This window comes from Bison bison, unplaced genomic scaffold (assembly GCF_000754665.1).
Source record: "Bison bison bison isolate TAMUID 2011002044 unplaced genomic scaffold, Bison_UMD1.0 scf7180017864461, whole genome shotgun sequence".
NCBI lineage: Eukaryota > Metazoa > Chordata > Mammalia > Artiodactyla > Bovidae > Bison > Bison bison.
Genome location: NW_011495023.1, coordinates 15,948,960 through 15,966,537, shown reverse-complemented (window position 1 = coordinate 15,966,537; position 17,578 = coordinate 15,948,960). Strand labels below are relative to the sequence as shown.

Below are 17,578 nucleotides of genomic sequence, written 5' to 3'. Positions count from 1 at the left end.
CTGTTGCTTCCTGACCTGCATACAAATTTCTCAAGAGGCACATCAGGTGGTCTGGTATTCCCATCTCTTTCAGAATTTTCCACAGTTTATTGTGATCCACACAGTCAAAAGCTTTGGCATAGTCAATAAAGCAGAAATAGATGTTTATCTGGAACTCTCTTGCTTTTTCGATGATCCAGCGGATGTTGGCAATTTGGTCTCTGGTTCCTCTGCCTTTTCTAAAACCAGCTTGAACATCTGGAAATTCATGGTTCACGTATTGCTGAAGCCTGGCTTGGAGAATTTTGAGCATTACTTTACTAGCCTCTCTGAAAAATGCTAAAATATATTTCCACTTCAAATATACTTCTACTTTAAATAAGCTTTTTGACTTTAATTTTCAAAATCAGAAAAACTGTGGAACGTATACCTCAGGATAAATAATGGATATTTGAATACTGAGTGAATGATAGTTCCCTTGAGGTCTGTGTGACTGAGTTGCAGGCAGAAATTAGTCACGTTTTTTTCATGGAACCAATTTTTTTTCCCCTAAAAAAACAACTGGCTGTGATACACTGTGATTATTTAAACTTGACTATTTGGCAGGTAGACATTATCTCAAAAATGGATGAAGTGAGCCTGTCATTTCAAGGAAAATAAATGATAGTATATGTTGACAATAACAAATTAAAGCTGTCAAACAGAAAGCAGAATTTTGGAAAACTCAGCACTTGTGCCACGGTAAGGTTGACTATATTTCAAAACTTAGTGACTCTGACAATGATAATATTGATTTGTGATTCTTTGGTATCATAAAATAAAATGTGCCAACATTTGAAAACTCAGCAAACTTCATAAACTGGTATATTCCAAATGACCTACAAGATGCTACAAAATTATGCACAGGTAAAGATTCATGCAAAATGCAACACAGACCCATGAATTTTAACATAACTGAGTATGAAAAGTCAGTCTCTCCCAAAAGGAAGCTTCCATAAGCCTCTGATCCTTATCCATCAGAGGGCAGACAGAATGAAAATCACAGTCACAGAAAACTAACCACACTGATCACATGGACCACAGCCTTGTCTAACTCAATGAAACTATGAGCCATGCTCTGTAGGGCCACCCAAGACGGAAGGGTCAGGGTGGAGAGTTCTGACAAAACATGGTCCACTGGAGAAGGGAATGGCAAACCACTTCAGTATTCTTGCCTTGAGAACCTGATAAACAGTATGAAAAGGCAAAAAGATACAACACTGAAAGAGGAACTCCCCAGGTCAGTAGGTACTCAATATGCTACTGGAGAAGGGTGGAGAAATAACTCCAGAAAGAATACGAGATGGAGCCAAAGCAAAAACAGTGCCCAGTTGTGGGTGTGACTGGTGATGGAAGTAAAGTCCAAAGCTGTAAAGAACAATACTGCATAGGAACCAGGAATGTTAGGTCCATGAATCAAGGTAAATTAGAAGTGGTCAAACGGGAGATGGCAAGAGTGAACATTGACATTTTAGGAATCACTGAACTAAAATGGACTGGAATGGGCAAATTTAATTCAGATATTATATCTATTACTCTGGATAAGAATTTCTTAGAAGAAATGGAGTAGCCATCAAAGTCAACAAAAGAGTCCAAAATGCAGGGTACAATCTCAAGAATGACAGAATGATCTCTGTTCATTTCCAAGGCAAACAATTCAGTATCACAGCAATCCGAGTCTATGCCCCAACCAGTAACACTGAAGAAGCTGAACGGTTCTATGAGGACCTACAAGACCTTCTAGAACTAACACCCAAAAAAGATGTTCTTTTCATCATAGGGGACTGGAATGCAAAAGTGGGAAGTCAAGAGATACCTGGAGTAACAGGTAAATTTGGCCTTGGAGTACAGAATGAAGCAGGGCAAAGGCTAACAGAGTTTTGCCAAGAGAATGCACTGGTCATAGCAAACACCCTCCTCCAACAACACAAGAGAAGACTCTACACATGGACATCACCAGATGGTCAATACCAAAATCAGACTGATTATATTCTTTGCAGCCAAAGATGGAGAAGCTCTATACAGTCAGCAAAAAAAAAAAAAAAAAAGACTGGGAACTGTGGCTCAGATCATGAACTGCTTATTGCCAAATTCAGACTTAAACTGAAGTAGGGAAAACCACTAGATCATTCAGATATGGCCTAAATCAAATCCCTTACAATTATACAGTGGAAGTGACAGATTCAAGGGATTAGATCTGATAGACAGAGTGCCTGAAGAACTATGGATGGAGGTTTGTGACACTGTACAGGAGGCAGGGATCAAGACCATCTCCAATAAAAAAAATGCAAAAATACAAAATGGTCATCTGAGGAGGCCTTACAAATAGCTGAGAAAAGAAGGGAAGCCAAAGGCAAAGGATAAAAGGAAAGACATACCCACTTGAATGTAGAGTTCCAAAGAATAGCAGAGAAAGATGAGATGATCAATGCAAAGAAATAGAGGAAAACAATAGAATGGGAAAGACTAGAGATCTCTTCAAGAAAATCAGATACATCAGGGGAACATTTCATGCAAAGATGGGAACAATAAAGGACAGAAATAGTATGCTGTTAAAGTGCTACACTCAATATGCCAACGAATTTGGAAAACTCAGCAGTGGCCACAGGACTGGAAAAGGTCAGTTTCATTCCAATCCCAAAGAAAGGCAATGCCAAAGAATGTTCAAACTACCACCACAGTTGCACTCATCTCATACGCTAGCAAAGTAATGCTCGAAATTCTCCAAGGCAGGCTTCAACAGTACATGAACCATGAACTTCCAGATGTTCAAGCTGGATTTAGAAAAGGCAGAGGAACCAGAGATCAAATTGCCAACATCCGTTGGATCATTGAAGAAGCAAGAGACTTCCAAAAAATAATCTACTTCTGTTTTATTGATTACGCCAAAGCCTTTGACTGTGTAGATCACACCAAACTGTGGAAAATTCTTAAAGAAATGGGAATACCAGACCACCTGACTTGCTTCCTGAGAAATCTGTATGCAAGTCAAGAAGCAACGGTTAGAACCAGACATGGAACAACAGACTGGTTCCAAATTGGGAAAGGAATATGTCAAGGCTGTATACTGTCACCCTGCTTATTTAACTTCTATGCAGAGTATATCATGCCAAATGCCGGGCTGGATGAAGCACAAGCTGGAATCAAGATTACTGGGAGAAATATCAATAACCTCAGATACGCAGATGACACCAGCCTTATGGCAAAAAGCAAAGAACTAAAGAATCTCTTCATGAAAGTGAAAGAGTGAAAAAGCTGGCTTAAAACTCAACATTCAGAAAACAAAGATCATGGCATCCAATCCCATCACTTCATGGCAATTACATGGAGAAACAATGGAAACAGTGAGAGACTTTAATTTTGGGGGCTCCAAAAGCACTGCAGATGGTGACTGCAGCCATGAAATTAAAAGACGCCTGCTCCTTGGAAGAAAAGCTATGACCAACCTAGGCAACATGTTAAAGAGCAGAGACATTAATTACTTTGCTGACAAAGATCTGTCTAGTCAAAGCTATGGTTTTTCCAGTCGTCATGTATGGATGTGAGAGTTGGAGTATAAAGAAAGCTGATCACCTAAGAACTGATGCTTTTGAACTGAGGTGTTGGAGAAGACTCTTGAGAGTCCCTTGGACTGCAAGGAGATCCAACCAGTCAGTCCTAAAGGAATCAGTCCTGAATATTCACTGGAAGGACTGATGCTGAAGCTGAAACTCTTATACTTTGACCACCTGATACAAAGAACTAACTCCTTGGAAAAGACCCTGATGCTGGGAAAGACTGAAGGCAGAAGAAGGGGACAACAGAGAATGAGATGGTTGGATGGCATCACTGACTCAATGGACATGAGTTTGAGCAAGCTCTGGGAGTTGGTGATGGACAGGGCATGCTACAGTCCATGGGGCTGCAAAGAGTCAAGATAAAACTGAGTGACTGAACAACAAAATGTGAATAAATCTGAATATAATGAAATAGATGTACTCTTAGGAAAAGTATTCTAGAAGAAGAAAATCCAAAAAACTATTATGAGAAAAACAACAACGAAAACAAAGTAGCCAAAGACCTACTTGCACTACTTATCCCCAAAAGAAAAAAAAAGATCCAATTCACCGACTTCTACCAAGGAACAGCTTAAGGAATAGACAACTGCAGTACTTGTAAAAGTTATTTCAGAGTACTTAAAAGACAAACTTCCAAGTACAAAAATCTGACAAAGACAGTTCAATTAAAGCAAATCTAAAAACCTCGACTACACGTAAATTTTAAACTGTTTCTTAAACAGACTGACACTAAAAACCACAGCATTTCAAGTTTTTTTTTTTTTTAATCAGAGAAAATGTAACTTAAAAAGAGTTAATTTCCTAAATTCATTACCCAAAAAGCCAACAACCTGGACTTCCCCAGTGGCGCAATGGATAAAAATCTGCCTGCCAATGCAAAGGACACAGGTTAGATCCCTGGCCTGGGAAGATTCCACAGCAGTGGGGCAACTAAGCTCACGCACCGCAGCTACTGAGCCTGTGCTCCACAACACGAGAACCACTGCCATCAGAAGCGCGTTCCCTGTAGCCAGAGTAGTGCCCTCTTGCTGCAGCTGGAGAAAGCCTCCACAGCAACAAAGAGCCAGCGCAGCCAAAATGAATTAATTAGTTAAAAAAAACCCCAACAATCCAAGAGAAAAAAAGTCAGAGTATAAACTGATAATTCAACAACAACAACAAAGAAATACATACGGTTTGTGACACTCTACCCCACTAAAAGAAACGCAAATAAAAATACAATTTCTCTCTAACCTCCAGTAGCAAAGAGTCTGACAACATAATGAACTGACAAAGGTGCAGAGAAAACCCAGGGTCCTGGAAGTTGGGACTGACTGAGGACCTTGAGGTATAATCTGGAATTGTATCAATGGGACCACTACATATGGCTTAGCAACTCCACTTCTATAAAATTTATTCTACAGGCATATCTACATACTCACAAAATGAGCTGTGCAAGACTCGGAGTGTAATACTGTTTGTAATAGCAAAAGATGTAAAAGTCCTAAATGTCTACCAATAGACAGGCATATACTTGCAAAGAACAATTAAATAAACTATGATACAGCCATATAACTATAGGCTTCCCAGGTGGCTCTGGGGAAAGAAAGAATCTGCCTGCCAATGCAGGAGTTCCATCCGTGGGGCGGGCAACCCAATCCAGTATTCTTGCCTGACAAATCCATGGACAGAGGAGCCTGGCAGGCTACAGTCCATAGGGTCACAAAAGAGTCAGACACGACTGAGCAACATCATCAACATGCAGCAGTTAAAATCAATGTGCCAATTGTACATGCAATGAAACAGAACCATCTCCAAGATAAACTGTTAAAAGATTGTTAAAAGTAACCTGTGTGTGTGTGTGTGTGTGTGTGTGTGTGTGTGTGTGTATATATATATTCATTCTATCTCTGGTGGAAAACAGTCCATCTCACTAGACCTAACTGGTTGTCTCTGGGGAGGGAACTGATGGCTGGTAACTGGATTTGACTCTTCTGTATACCTTTGTGTTTTGCCATGTGCATTCATTACTTATTGAAAAGAATTTTAATAAAGCTAATGGTTGCTCTGAATCGCCTGCCTTATCATTTCTGAATTTAACCTTACCCTAAGAAATGTGTCAAGATAAAGAAAATTTTTGCTACACTTCCTAACAATCTTTTTATATATATATATATATATATAGTATTAGAAAATACATCTGAAATGCTTTGAAACTGTTAATCACTTCTACTAGAATATAATTTATATAGTTTTTATTTATATCAGATAAAAAATATCATTAATGATTTGTGTACTTACCGAACCTTTTTTCCATTTTCAGTAATTTTTGTTACATTTAATAATCCATATTTCTCTTGACCCTATGGTATGGAACAGAGGTATTACTGTTTATACATCATTCATATAGGCAATGAGGTCTAAATTCTTACATACAACTGAATCAAAATGATCTGGTACTCTAATATTAGCTTAAAAGAAAAGATTAGTCAGTAGTAATATGTTTAGTTGTATAATATGTTAAAAATACAATTTTCTAATACTTCTGTAAAGTTATTTTCAGTTAAAAAAATTATTTTCAGTTATTTTTATAATTAAGCACTTGGTCTTCTCAAGTAACAGCAGCCATGAGGTAAAGTCAAACTAGATTTCCATATGAATGCTACAAGTCAGCACTGGAAAAGTGATTTATGACTTTCTGTTCAAAGCAAGGGATACAATGCTATAAGGATAAATATCACAAGAAAAGGAATTATTTATTCTGTTGTCACTGTACAACATTATAGTCTGAAAATTATTTAAGATACCCACTTTGTCAGAATATAAAAATAACCAGGTGGAAGAAATGCAGTGACTGTATTTAATAAAGTAACTGGTACTCTGCATAGAATTGGCCTTAATGTGGCATAAAGAATTCACTACATGCTCCATTAAACATATGATCACATGGTGAACTGGGCTCTAGACTAACTGCACCTATTAGTCAGTGGATGTAAAACCCAGTTACGCAGCTTTACCATCACACCCTAGGAAGGCAAAAGCCGCTGTGCTCAAGTTAAATATCATCTTAACATCCTTCCAGGTGGGACTGAAGAAGGGCTTCTCACTGCTCTCGCCTCCTATATTCAAATCAATTTAATCAAAATGAGTTAATGCCTATAGCAATCATCAGCATTAATGAGCACTGTACACACAGGACAAAGCAGTCAATTTTATTTCAACTGAAACATACATACGATATACACACACAGGGAAAAAAGACTCCCAATTCAGAATTTACTTCTAACTATTTGACTCATACCTCAGCTATGTTCTCAATGTACTTTAATTAGGAAAAACAACCAAATTTTTCTTGTACAGGAGATAAATATTGAGTATTTTCTCACTAATGTCTAAAAGATAATATTTCCCTGGTCTGATAAGAAAAAGTCACATCTATAGACAAAGCTGACTAACTGTTCTATTAATCACTTTTGTACACTGGGAACTTGGGAAATATCCACACTACTGAAATTTTTTTCACAAAGCTTAAGGTTGGCTCTCCTTAGATATGCCAAGTCTGATTCTTTTTGTAAGAACTCTCTATTGCCTCTCAATAAAAACATCAATTACACAGTTAAAAGCATACACAGGACATTAAGAACATTCCCTATTTCAGAATGCAGAGAAGGGGGGAAAAAAAACTTTCAATGATCCAGAAACTAAGTAACATTAATCTGAAAGGATGGGCCCTGGTTGTGTAAGCACAGGAGCAGGAATAAGCCTACTAAAAACGCCAAAGCTGGAACAGTGTGGGTGAACAAGCAGAGACACGACGGAAATGCCAGCATCAAAACAGGAAGAGAAACGGAAGGGACAGCAGCAGTGACAGATGGCCAGAGCCTGAGGGATGAAAAAATACTCTGGATCAGGGATTCTTACCTGCGCTGTGAATGGACTGATACTGCACAAAACCGTGCCTGTGCAGACATCGTTCAAGGGCAGGGCCCAGAGTACCCAGGAAATTCTCACAGGGACCAAGACCCAAGCACTAACGCTCTAAGGAGCAAGCACTCAACGTGAACGTAAGAACAAAATCTGCCACATTCAAAGCATACAGGTGCAAAGCAATGACCACACCAACGAGAAGTGCAGTGAGAAAGGCACCCCTAACTCCCCCTGTGAGGAAGGAAGGGGGTCAGAGCAGCTTCCTAGAGACTGAGGACCAGGAGGAGCTAGATGGAAACACAGCGGGTGGAGATGACAAACCGGTGAGGCCACAGAGGCCAAAGGAGCATCAGCTGCAAGAGCTGTAAGTCCTCTCCACGTACTGAGGTGGAGAAGTAGCAAGAAACAAAGGCAGTGGAGAGAATGAAGCAGACGCAGGTGACAATGGACTCAAGCGGAACACTCCTAGTTACCACAAGAGACGCTCAGGCCTGGACCAGGGCAGTAAGCGAGTCAAAGTGTTAGTCGCTCAGTCGTGTCCAACTCTTTGCGACCCTGTGGACTGTAGCCCATCAGACTCCTCTGTCCATGGAATTCTCCAGGCAAGAATACTGGAGTGGGTTGCCATTCCCTTCTCCAGTGAAGGAGTGAACAGGGGCCAAATGTGAGAATGATTCAGAAGACAGAGCTGACAGGGATGGGAAGAGGGAAGAGCTGGGAATCTCCCAAGCTCGAGCAGCTGGGTAGAGGGGGGTCCCTCAGCGTCAAGAACGCTCTTTGTTGTTGTTTTTCACTTTTTGGCAGCGACAAGCAGCATGTGGGATTTTAATTCCCCGACCAGGGACTGAATCTGTCCCTCCTGCATTGGATGCATAGGGTCTTACCACAGGACCACCAGGCATTCTCTAGAGGAGCTTTCCCAACCCCTCAAGTAGGAGCTCCTCCACCTATGACTACGGCCCCTCGTTCACCTACTGTGTTGCATTTAATGCAAAGCACTATTACATATAATTTACTCACCCTCTATCAGGCTGTATGCTGGAACTAGATCTGCTGTGCTCATCGCTGTATGACAGCGCCCAGCACAGTGGCTAGCAGCAACCTGGGGCTCAATATATATTTATTGAAGTAATTAACCCACAAAGTAGCTGTGTGGTGTGGCCAAAAAATAAAATTAAATAAAATAAAAGAGGGCATTAAGAAAAGAAATATAAGAGAAGGTCAGTGATGGAAGGTCAGTAATTAAAGAACAAAGTAGCTGTGCTATCACACTACTAAGAAATGTAAGAGAGGGACTTCCCTGAGTCCAGTGGTTAAGAATTCACCTGCCAACGCAGGGCACATGGGTTACTACATTCCTGGTTCAGGAAGACCCCCACGTGCCACAGAGCAACAAAGACAGATCCCGCATGCCGCAATGCAGATCCTGCATGCCACAACGCAGATCCTGCATGCCACAACAGTAGGAGCCCGTGCACCTAGAGCCTGTGCCCCAAAACAAGAGAAGCCACCACAGTGGGAAGCTGGCGCACTGCAACTAGAGTAGCTCCTGCGCACTGCAACTAGAGAAAGCCTGTGCAGAGCAACAAAGACCCAGCGCAGCCAAAAACAAACAAATAACTCCTCTCTTCCACTGCAGGGGGTGTGGGTTTGATCCCTGGTCAGTAAGTTAAGATCCTGGATGCTGTGTGCTACAGCCAAAAAATAAAATTTAATAATAAAAGAAGGCATTAAAAAAAGAAATGTAAGAGAAGGTCAGTGATGGAGAAAATAAAGCTTTAGCTCTTAAACACTGAAGTTCTGCATCTGACATAAAAGTGATGAGCAGGAGGATACAGGTTTGACTATCCAGGTGTGAGCTTTGGAAAAAGGAATTTAGACAGATTTTTCATACTATTTGGTGTACTTTTCTCCACTTAGGATCAAAGTCCATCAATGTGTTTGTGTAGCTTACTAAAATAACTTCATAAAAACTTTGTTAGGTCCTCTAAAATCTGTCCATACTCACACAAATATTTCTTAGCCCTCTAAAAACTGTCCATACTCACACACAAATATTTCTTAGTCTAAATATGCTGATACTCCAAAGTTTCCAAAGGAAACTTCAAGTTGAAAATAAGCAGGAAAGTTTTACTAAGAACTAGTAAAATTGGTTAAGGTTGAACCAAAAAGACTGTAATAAGATTGTCTTAACCTAATAAGGCAAGAAAACAATCAAATATTTGTTCCGTTGAGTAATCTGGGAAAACTTCCACAGGTTCATAACCTCTTTGCAGGCTCCAGAATTTGTAACTGATTTTGCATTCATTTAGTAAAGTAAACATTTCCCAATTTTGGGTAATAACTGTTAATATCAAAATCAATATCTCCCAAGAAAACTTTTATCTTCAGTTAATCATCTTATAATAATGTAATAAAAAGATTCTTTCCACACAGAGGAAGAATATAATGTCAAAAAAGAACCACTGTAATGAAACTTCCAGGACAGGTAAATCCATACAGATCTTCAAACTAGAGCTTACTGCGGGGACGGGAGAAGGGGCAGGGAAATGTACAGTGACTGCTTGATGGGTAGGGGTCTCCTGATGAAAGCGTCCTAAAACTAGGCACATATTGTAAATACACTAAAGCCACTGAATTACAAACTTTAAAATAGTTAATGACTAATTTTATGTTAAGTGAGTTTCACCTAGATTAAAAAAATGTTTAAAGAACCAGTTTTATTTAAAAAAAATTAATGTCTAAATCATGTTCAATGGAAAAAAATTAAGACAATCTATCCACTAAACACACTTGTTAAAGAACGTGTTGAAATGTCCTTTGCTCCAAAGTGGATCAAGCACTTTAATACCATTATTTGAAAACATAAGGTCAAAGCTTGTTTCCAAATTATATATTCAAAATTGTATTCACTATTTAGTAACTGAAAACTTTAAAATGCATATTCTCATAGGTACATTGGGACAAATAGAGATTAGGTCTTTAGATCAGCCTACAAAATCCTACTGAATCCATGCTCTAGTCATACTGCAGAGAAATATTATCAATTTTTTAAAAGATGTATAGACTACCTATTTCTAAAAAGGACTTCAGGTGACTATGAAAAACAATGTATTTGAAAACTGGAAAGAACAAGAAAAAAATGAACATGTTTAAAATTTGTATTAACGGATGAAATTTTAATCTGCTTTGATTAGAAGAGACGGAATGAAGACATTATATGCAAGTGAACAAAGCTTGTAAAAAAAGACCACGTATTATATGATTCTATTCATATGAAAGGACCAGAACAGGCAAATCTAGTGAGATATAAAGTAATTACTGGCTGCTTAGGGCTTGATGGAGTGTGGAGGTAGAAGGGGTCATGACAGATGAGTACTTCTTTTCAAGGTGATGAAGATATTCTAAATAAGTGTAACAATAGTTGCATGTATCTGAATATATTAATACTAACAACCACCAAACTGTACAGTTTAAATGGGTGAATGGTACAGTATGTTAGTTATATTTCAATACAGTTTTAATTAAAAAAAAAAAAAAGAGATTTGAGAGGTAGCTGGGCAATTTGCAGAGATTTAAAGAGGACACCAAGTAACTAACACTAACAGTGTCAGTTTCATCTCTACATTTGTAGCTTCTTTTTTCTTACCACTAAGGCTTTATGCCAACCAGATTTTAAGTCAAAGAACTAAGAAAATATTTGCTCATATTAACTGGGTAAGAGTGGGAAAGACAGGTAAAAGACTCAGTTCAAACAGTACGAGTGGAGGACAGGGAGCAGAGGCTGAGGAAGATATTCAGGGGACAGAAGCCTCTGGGCGTGGGGGCAGTTGGAGGGTGCTGAACTGGGGGATGGGGGGAAGGACACTCTACACTTATGAGAAAACAGAATAGCCTTAGGCAGAATTAACAGAGTTGTTTTTTTTTTTTTTCCCACATGCAAGCAAATAAAGAACGAAACAGAATCCTGGTGAGGTAGTTCCCTGCCACAGCCATGAGAGGGGACCCTGAGTCCAGACAGTCAGGGTGCTTGGCAAACCCTTGAGAAAGGATAACTGCCTGGGGGAAAAAGCTGCAAACAGTCCTTTGTAACCTACGTGGGACATTTATAAACTCATGTTTCTAGGATTACCTAGAAATTCCCTTTTACCAAAATATAAATAATTTATAAAAGGTCTTCTTAGAAGTTATACATTACCCATACTTTAGTTTAAAAAGGTTTTCCTTTTTCTAGATAGATGGATAAATTAAGATACTGTAGTTACAGTACCTTAGGTTCATACAATAATTCTTGACAAAACCACTAAAATCACATTTACTTTTATCTTTATTTGATGTTTACGTACCCAGGACTGTGTTAAACAATGTAAAAGAAAAAAGGAGAAAACAGCCCCTATCTATCCCTATGAGTCCCTTTGCAGTTTAAACTCTCAGCAGGGAGATGGGGGAACACAAGGTAACTTTCACTCCATGGATGCAGTCAATGACTTGCAACTCAGAGAACTGTTATGCTGAGGTTAGTGGGGGCAGGACCTACAGAGTCCTCCTCCAAGTCAGCTCAGGATTAACTGTAGGTGCAGAGAAGCCAAGGAGCAGGGTAGGCAATGAAACCTTCTGAGCAACATCAGAAGGACAGGTGGACAACATGTTAGACGAATCAAAAGACCAGACTTGCTCAGGGAAGGGAGGAAGAGCCTGTAAAAGGAAAGCACCATCTGTGAAAATCTGGGTCCCTAGGAAATCAGAAGTATCCTAATAAAGTTTATTCCTTAAAATTAAGGAAATAACAATGAAAGTTTGTTTTTTAAAAAACTTTACAAATTTTATTTCTTCATTCGGCAAAACTCCCTGGAACAGCAAAACTCTACTGCACTGAGTACTCTGGTTCTGCTCTAAGAAAGCTTTCCTTTGTCTAGTGGGGAAGACATTAACTAAGGGTTGGAAGCTCCTACAAGAAATAAGAAATGAAAAGAGTTGCTCTATTTTATGGAATCAAATAACATATACTTAAATGCTATGAAGAGGACTACAGGGAAAGTATGAAAGTGAAAATGATAGTGGCTCAGTCCTGTCCGACTTTTTGTGACCCCATGGACTGTTGCCCACCACGCTCTGTCCATGGAATTTCCCAGGCAAGACTACTGGAATGGGTAGCCATTCCCTTCTCCAGGAGATCTTCCCGACCCAGCGATTGAACCCAGATCTCCTGCATTACAGGCAGATCCTTTACTGACCCACCAGGGAAATCCACTACAGGGAAATCTGACCAAATCTAGAGGATTAGAATAAAATTCTGAGTCTGAACCAAGCTCTAAGGAATGACCTAGAAGTTGACTGGACAAAGATATGAGGGACACGGGTTTCAGTACATGAAGGCCCTGGAGCTGAAGAGCCAGAGGGCAGTGAGAACAAGTGAGCGGGGCTGAGGACCCAGGACAGGCACAGCCTCGCAGACCTCAACATAGAGTTTAGTCCCCCTTTCTGAAAGGAAATGGAGCCACTGGAGGGGAAGAGGAGGAGCAGCAAATTGCAGGAAGACTTGGGGAGGGAGGTCCTGCAAACATTGAGGTCAAGTAGAATTTCTCCATCGTTAAGAGTGAAGAGAAGTCACCGGCGGTTTTCCAAGCTTAGGAGAAACCTCAGGTTGAGTTAGGTACTGCCAATATTACCTGGCATAGGCTGGGCGATGCATCTGACGGTTTAGAAGGGAAAAGGGCATCTAAGCTCGTTAATAAGGAGGAGGGTGCTTCTTACCTTTGGACTGTTGGCCTGAGGAAGAAAGGGTAATGTGTAAACTTGATAGTATTCTCCAGGGACTTTAACATTTATGTTCAAAAGCCAAACATAAATTCATCCCTTATAAATATGGTATACAAGTTGATCATGAAGGTACCATATTTTGCACAAAGCAGAGAATTTTTAAATCAGTAAAATTTAATTAATTTTTAATTAAAATTTTAATTAATTTAATTTTTAATTTAAACCTATTATCTGGTTATTTTTTGAGAGACCAATGAAATTTTATAGAAGCTCAAGAGATATTTAAACATTACACTTAAGAGAAAATTAATTTGCTGAAACTGATTGAAATAATTGGACTATATTTTCTACTTGCTGCTATCATACTAACTGTATCTTGGTGCTTTGGTGAAGAGGGAGAAGACTCATGTTCAGGATAGCAGGGTTTTGAGGCAGATGGAGATTCCTACAAAAAATAAGTAATGAAAAATGTTACTCTATTTCATATAATTGTATTTCTCCCTCTACTCATAGAAGGAGAGCTTAATAAGGGAGGCTGAGAAAAATTTTTTCCTAGTTACTTCCCTTCTATATTTAGCTATGAAACTAATATGGTACAGATGTGAAAACTACAGATGTCATAAAGTTTATAAAATATGGCATATTTTGTACCAATTACTATAAACTTAAATATCATATACAGGATTACTCAAAAGAAATGAGGCATGCTGCCTTAAAATCATGATGCTGCATCAGCTTAAATTAACCATATTTAAAATAAATAAAATCTGCACACTTGTGGATAAAAATGTTAACAGTCAACATGTTAATTTGCTCTTGGTGTGAATCCTGGTAGGATTTGGCACAGAACACTCACAGGAACTACTTGGCAACTGCCACAATGAGAACTTGTATTTAATTAAACTGCTATTAATATTTAATATAATTTATAGCTCACCCCAGTTATTAGAAATAAACAAAGATTTTTTTTTAGTATGCAAAGAAGAAACCTCAGATTTACAGATTAATAACTCACCCGAAAAAAAAGGAATATTTTAAAATCTAAGCCTACAAGAGTATAATAGAAGGAAGCCAATAATGTGCATTCTCAAAGAAATTCTGCTTTGTCAATATTAGAATGGTATGTGATTTCTACCTCAGGTATTTGTAACACTATTCATGGAGGATAGGACCAAAGAAACATTTTATTGGTACCAACAGCCAAGTTCCATTTAAATGTTCTCTGTTCTCCTAGAAGCTTTGAATAATTTCAGGAAAAGAGAATTAGGAAAATCATATGCCAACATCTATTATTAACTTTCCGATAAAGCCAGATAATTTCTCTGGACATTCATCTTCACATCTGTATCATCTACTTTTCTATACTTATGAAACTGGATAAAATACTGGTGATGAGCCTGGGAATTTTTATTAAATCACAATACAAAACCGTTAATTCAACATCCATTTACTTGGAAAAAAGTCTTCAGGTTCATAACCTATACAATTTGTAAATACAGAAACTAGGCAGCAGTGAAATTTTACAGGAAGAATTCTTGAAGGGACAACCTTAAAAGCAAACATCCAAGGCCTACATATAAATAGAGAAAACATTAAAATCAAATCAAATATTTCTTTATAAAAAGAAATTACATTTAATGTCCAAATGACAGTTTAGCCTCATTTAAGTATTTTTTTCGACAGCTTCAGAAGTTTTGCTTTTCCACTTCTTGACTTCTCAAAGAGTGCTTAATATTAAAACAGTGTGAGAAAAAGAGGGAAGATTTGATGACCCATAAACTAGAAAATAAGTAACTGAATAAAATGAGTGGTAACTACATACCCTCACCTACTTCCTTCAAGGTTGTCTGGCAACTGAATTAGGACCTATAGCATTGTAACAACATTTGCCACACAGTATTAGGTTTCTATGATTACTTTTCAAGTTATGCAGATTTTACCCCTTGTATTAGTCCACCAGGTTGTTCTGGTATAGTCCCTCTTTTATAATCTTGAATCTTAAAAACATATATACTAGAAGATGATGATAAGTAACAGAGTTTATCTGATGAAATAATTATCTAAGATTCCCATTTATAAAGGTAGAGGGGAAAAAGCCATTTCTACAAAAATAAGTCTAGTCTCAAGAAAATCACGTTATCATATTCTGAAACAATTAGATAAAAAAGGATATGAAATAAGAACTCCACATGTTATTCTAATAATACACTGAAAATGAATCTCAAGAAAGATTACAAAGAGGTAAGAAATTTTAAGTCTACACCAGCAAAAAAAGCATCCTTTTTATTCTAGAGTTCACTGGATGATGCAATAGAGTTGGTTCAACCATAGCTTGGGCATTAGAGCATTCATCACATACAGTACAGGAGTTTTTTGTATACAATGAAGTGTAATCTGGTTCTTATAGTTAAATGAATTTTTCTATTATTAATAAAATCTCTAGGACTCTTACCTATATAGGTTAACTTAAATTCTAATATATTTCCAAGCCTTCAATAGCACAGACTCCAGAATTTCATTCCTTTAATATGCCCTCTACACTCCACCACCTAATATCCTTACAAATAGAAATTAGAAGTACTTATTTGACTGACTGATAGAGACAATTTAAAAATGAATTTAGGACTGAAAGTATCCAAACACAGAGAAATATGCCTCAGGAGAGGGCCTCCTGCTTTCACTAACGTGCCTGCAAATGCAGGAAACCTATTAACTATGCCGAAGGAGAATCCTGTTGGTAAAATAGAGAGTCCCCAGTGCCAAATATTTCAGTTTTAGGGCGTTACTGCCACTCTCACTTCATCAGCACCACTTTAACATCAGTATGTCTGATGTCTATAAATCTGTAGTAAGTTCCTATTCTATCACCGGACTTGAGGTCACAAGGTAAAGATGTAACTCACAAGGAAGTTAAAAATTCTACCGCTTTTCCAATCTCATGTTTGCATCAAAATCCACTCCCTATTTCAAACAGAGAACAAGACTTCTCAGAAGCACTTTGAGCAGAGAGCTGTTAGGGAAACAGGAGGAGCAGGCTTTCAATCTTCCTGGGATGGGAAAGTTAATTAAATGTCTTTACCATTAAATCTCTTAGAAACTGAAGACAAACAATAATGATGTGTGAATTTAAAACGAGATTATGAAAAAAATCTATCACCCACCAGGCCCAAATGTTATCAGGTATACATACATCATTATGCCATAAGTCAAAAACCAGAAAACTTCAAAACCAATCCCCACTCTGGGACAAACAGATATGGCATGCAATAAAACAGTCACCACCAAGGTATGAGACTCAACAAAGAAGAAAATAAAGCATAAAGAACTTGCCCGAGTTCTCAACAGATTTATTTTCTCAGAATGTCCTACCTTGTCATTGGCGTCCAGCACAATGGTGCTATGTCTCCACTTTGACAATACTATTGGTTCTTGCAGCCGCCTGTCCAGACTCCTACTTTTAATAATTTCTCTTTGCTGCTGAGATGAAGCGTTGTACTAAAGAAAACAAATTACACCTCATAAATAATAGAAACAAAAGTGGAATCTAAACATGCTGGCTCCGAGTGACACGTGGCATCAGGCAAAGCTCACCAGGTGACACTAAAAGGAGTTCACTCATCTCTGACCAGCACCTGGCACAAGTTCACACACTTGGGTGTTGGAGAGACCGAGTTCATGTTATTTTTGGCAAAACACTTAATATCCCCAAGTCTAAATTGCATTCACTGTAAAACAGATACAACAGAAGCAGAGGGTTAAATAGCATATAAAAAGTGCTAAATGTTGCCCTGATAGGGTCTCAATAAATATTAGTTATTATGATTTGTAAAATGAGATCACCAGACTAATTAATTTTTTAAAGTTCCTTCTACTCTGAAAATCCACATGAATTCAGTTATTGGCTTATGTTTTTAAAATGATGCTTTCATACACAACAGTACGTTGCTGCTGCTGCTGCTGCTAAATTGCTTCAGTCATGTCTGACTCTGTGCGACCCCATAGACAGAAGCCCACCAGGGTCCCCCGTCCCTGGGATTCTCCAGGTAATAACACTGGAGTGGGTTGCCATTTCCTTCTCCAATGCATGAAAGTGAAAAGTCAAAGTGAAGTCGCTCAGTTGTGTCTGACTCTTAGCGACCTCATGGACTGCAGCCCACCAGGCTCCTCCATCCATGGGATTTTCCAGGCAAGAGTACTGGAGTGGGGTGCCATTGCCTTCTCCACACAATAGTATATTCACATTTTAAAGGGCTTTTTGTTTTTACTTTTACTTTCCATTTATAGGCCAAGTACACTACTATTTATTTCTCTGAAGTGGTAAAATGCAACCAAGTCAA

The 17,578-nt window shown here is 38.4% G+C and overlaps 1 protein-coding gene across 7 annotated transcripts in view; it reads right to left on the bottom strand.

Moving 5' to 3' along the window:
* The window catches only part of ARHGAP12 (Rho GTPase activating protein 12), a 117,675-nt gene that overhangs the window by 22,946 nt on the left and 77,151 nt on the right, over nucleotides 1-17,578 (bottom strand). For 3 of the 7 annotated variants that reach the window (XM_010860003.1, XM_010860008.1, XM_010860004.1), the window contains 4 exons: nucleotides 16,611-16,736; nucleotides 13,612-13,686; nucleotides 13,236-13,250; nucleotides 5,856-5,917 (listed from right to left, as the gene is read on the bottom strand). In XM_010860003.1, coding sequence (XP_010858305.1) covers nucleotides 5,856-5,917; nucleotides 13,236-13,250; nucleotides 13,612-13,686; nucleotides 16,611-16,736 — 278 coding nt within the window. The remainder of the gene's footprint in view (nucleotides 1-5,855; nucleotides 5,918-13,235; nucleotides 13,251-13,611; nucleotides 13,687-16,610; nucleotides 16,737-17,578) is intronic. The other 4 variants (XM_010860006.1, XM_010860009.1, XM_010860007.1 and 1 more) reach the window with 2 other exon arrangements.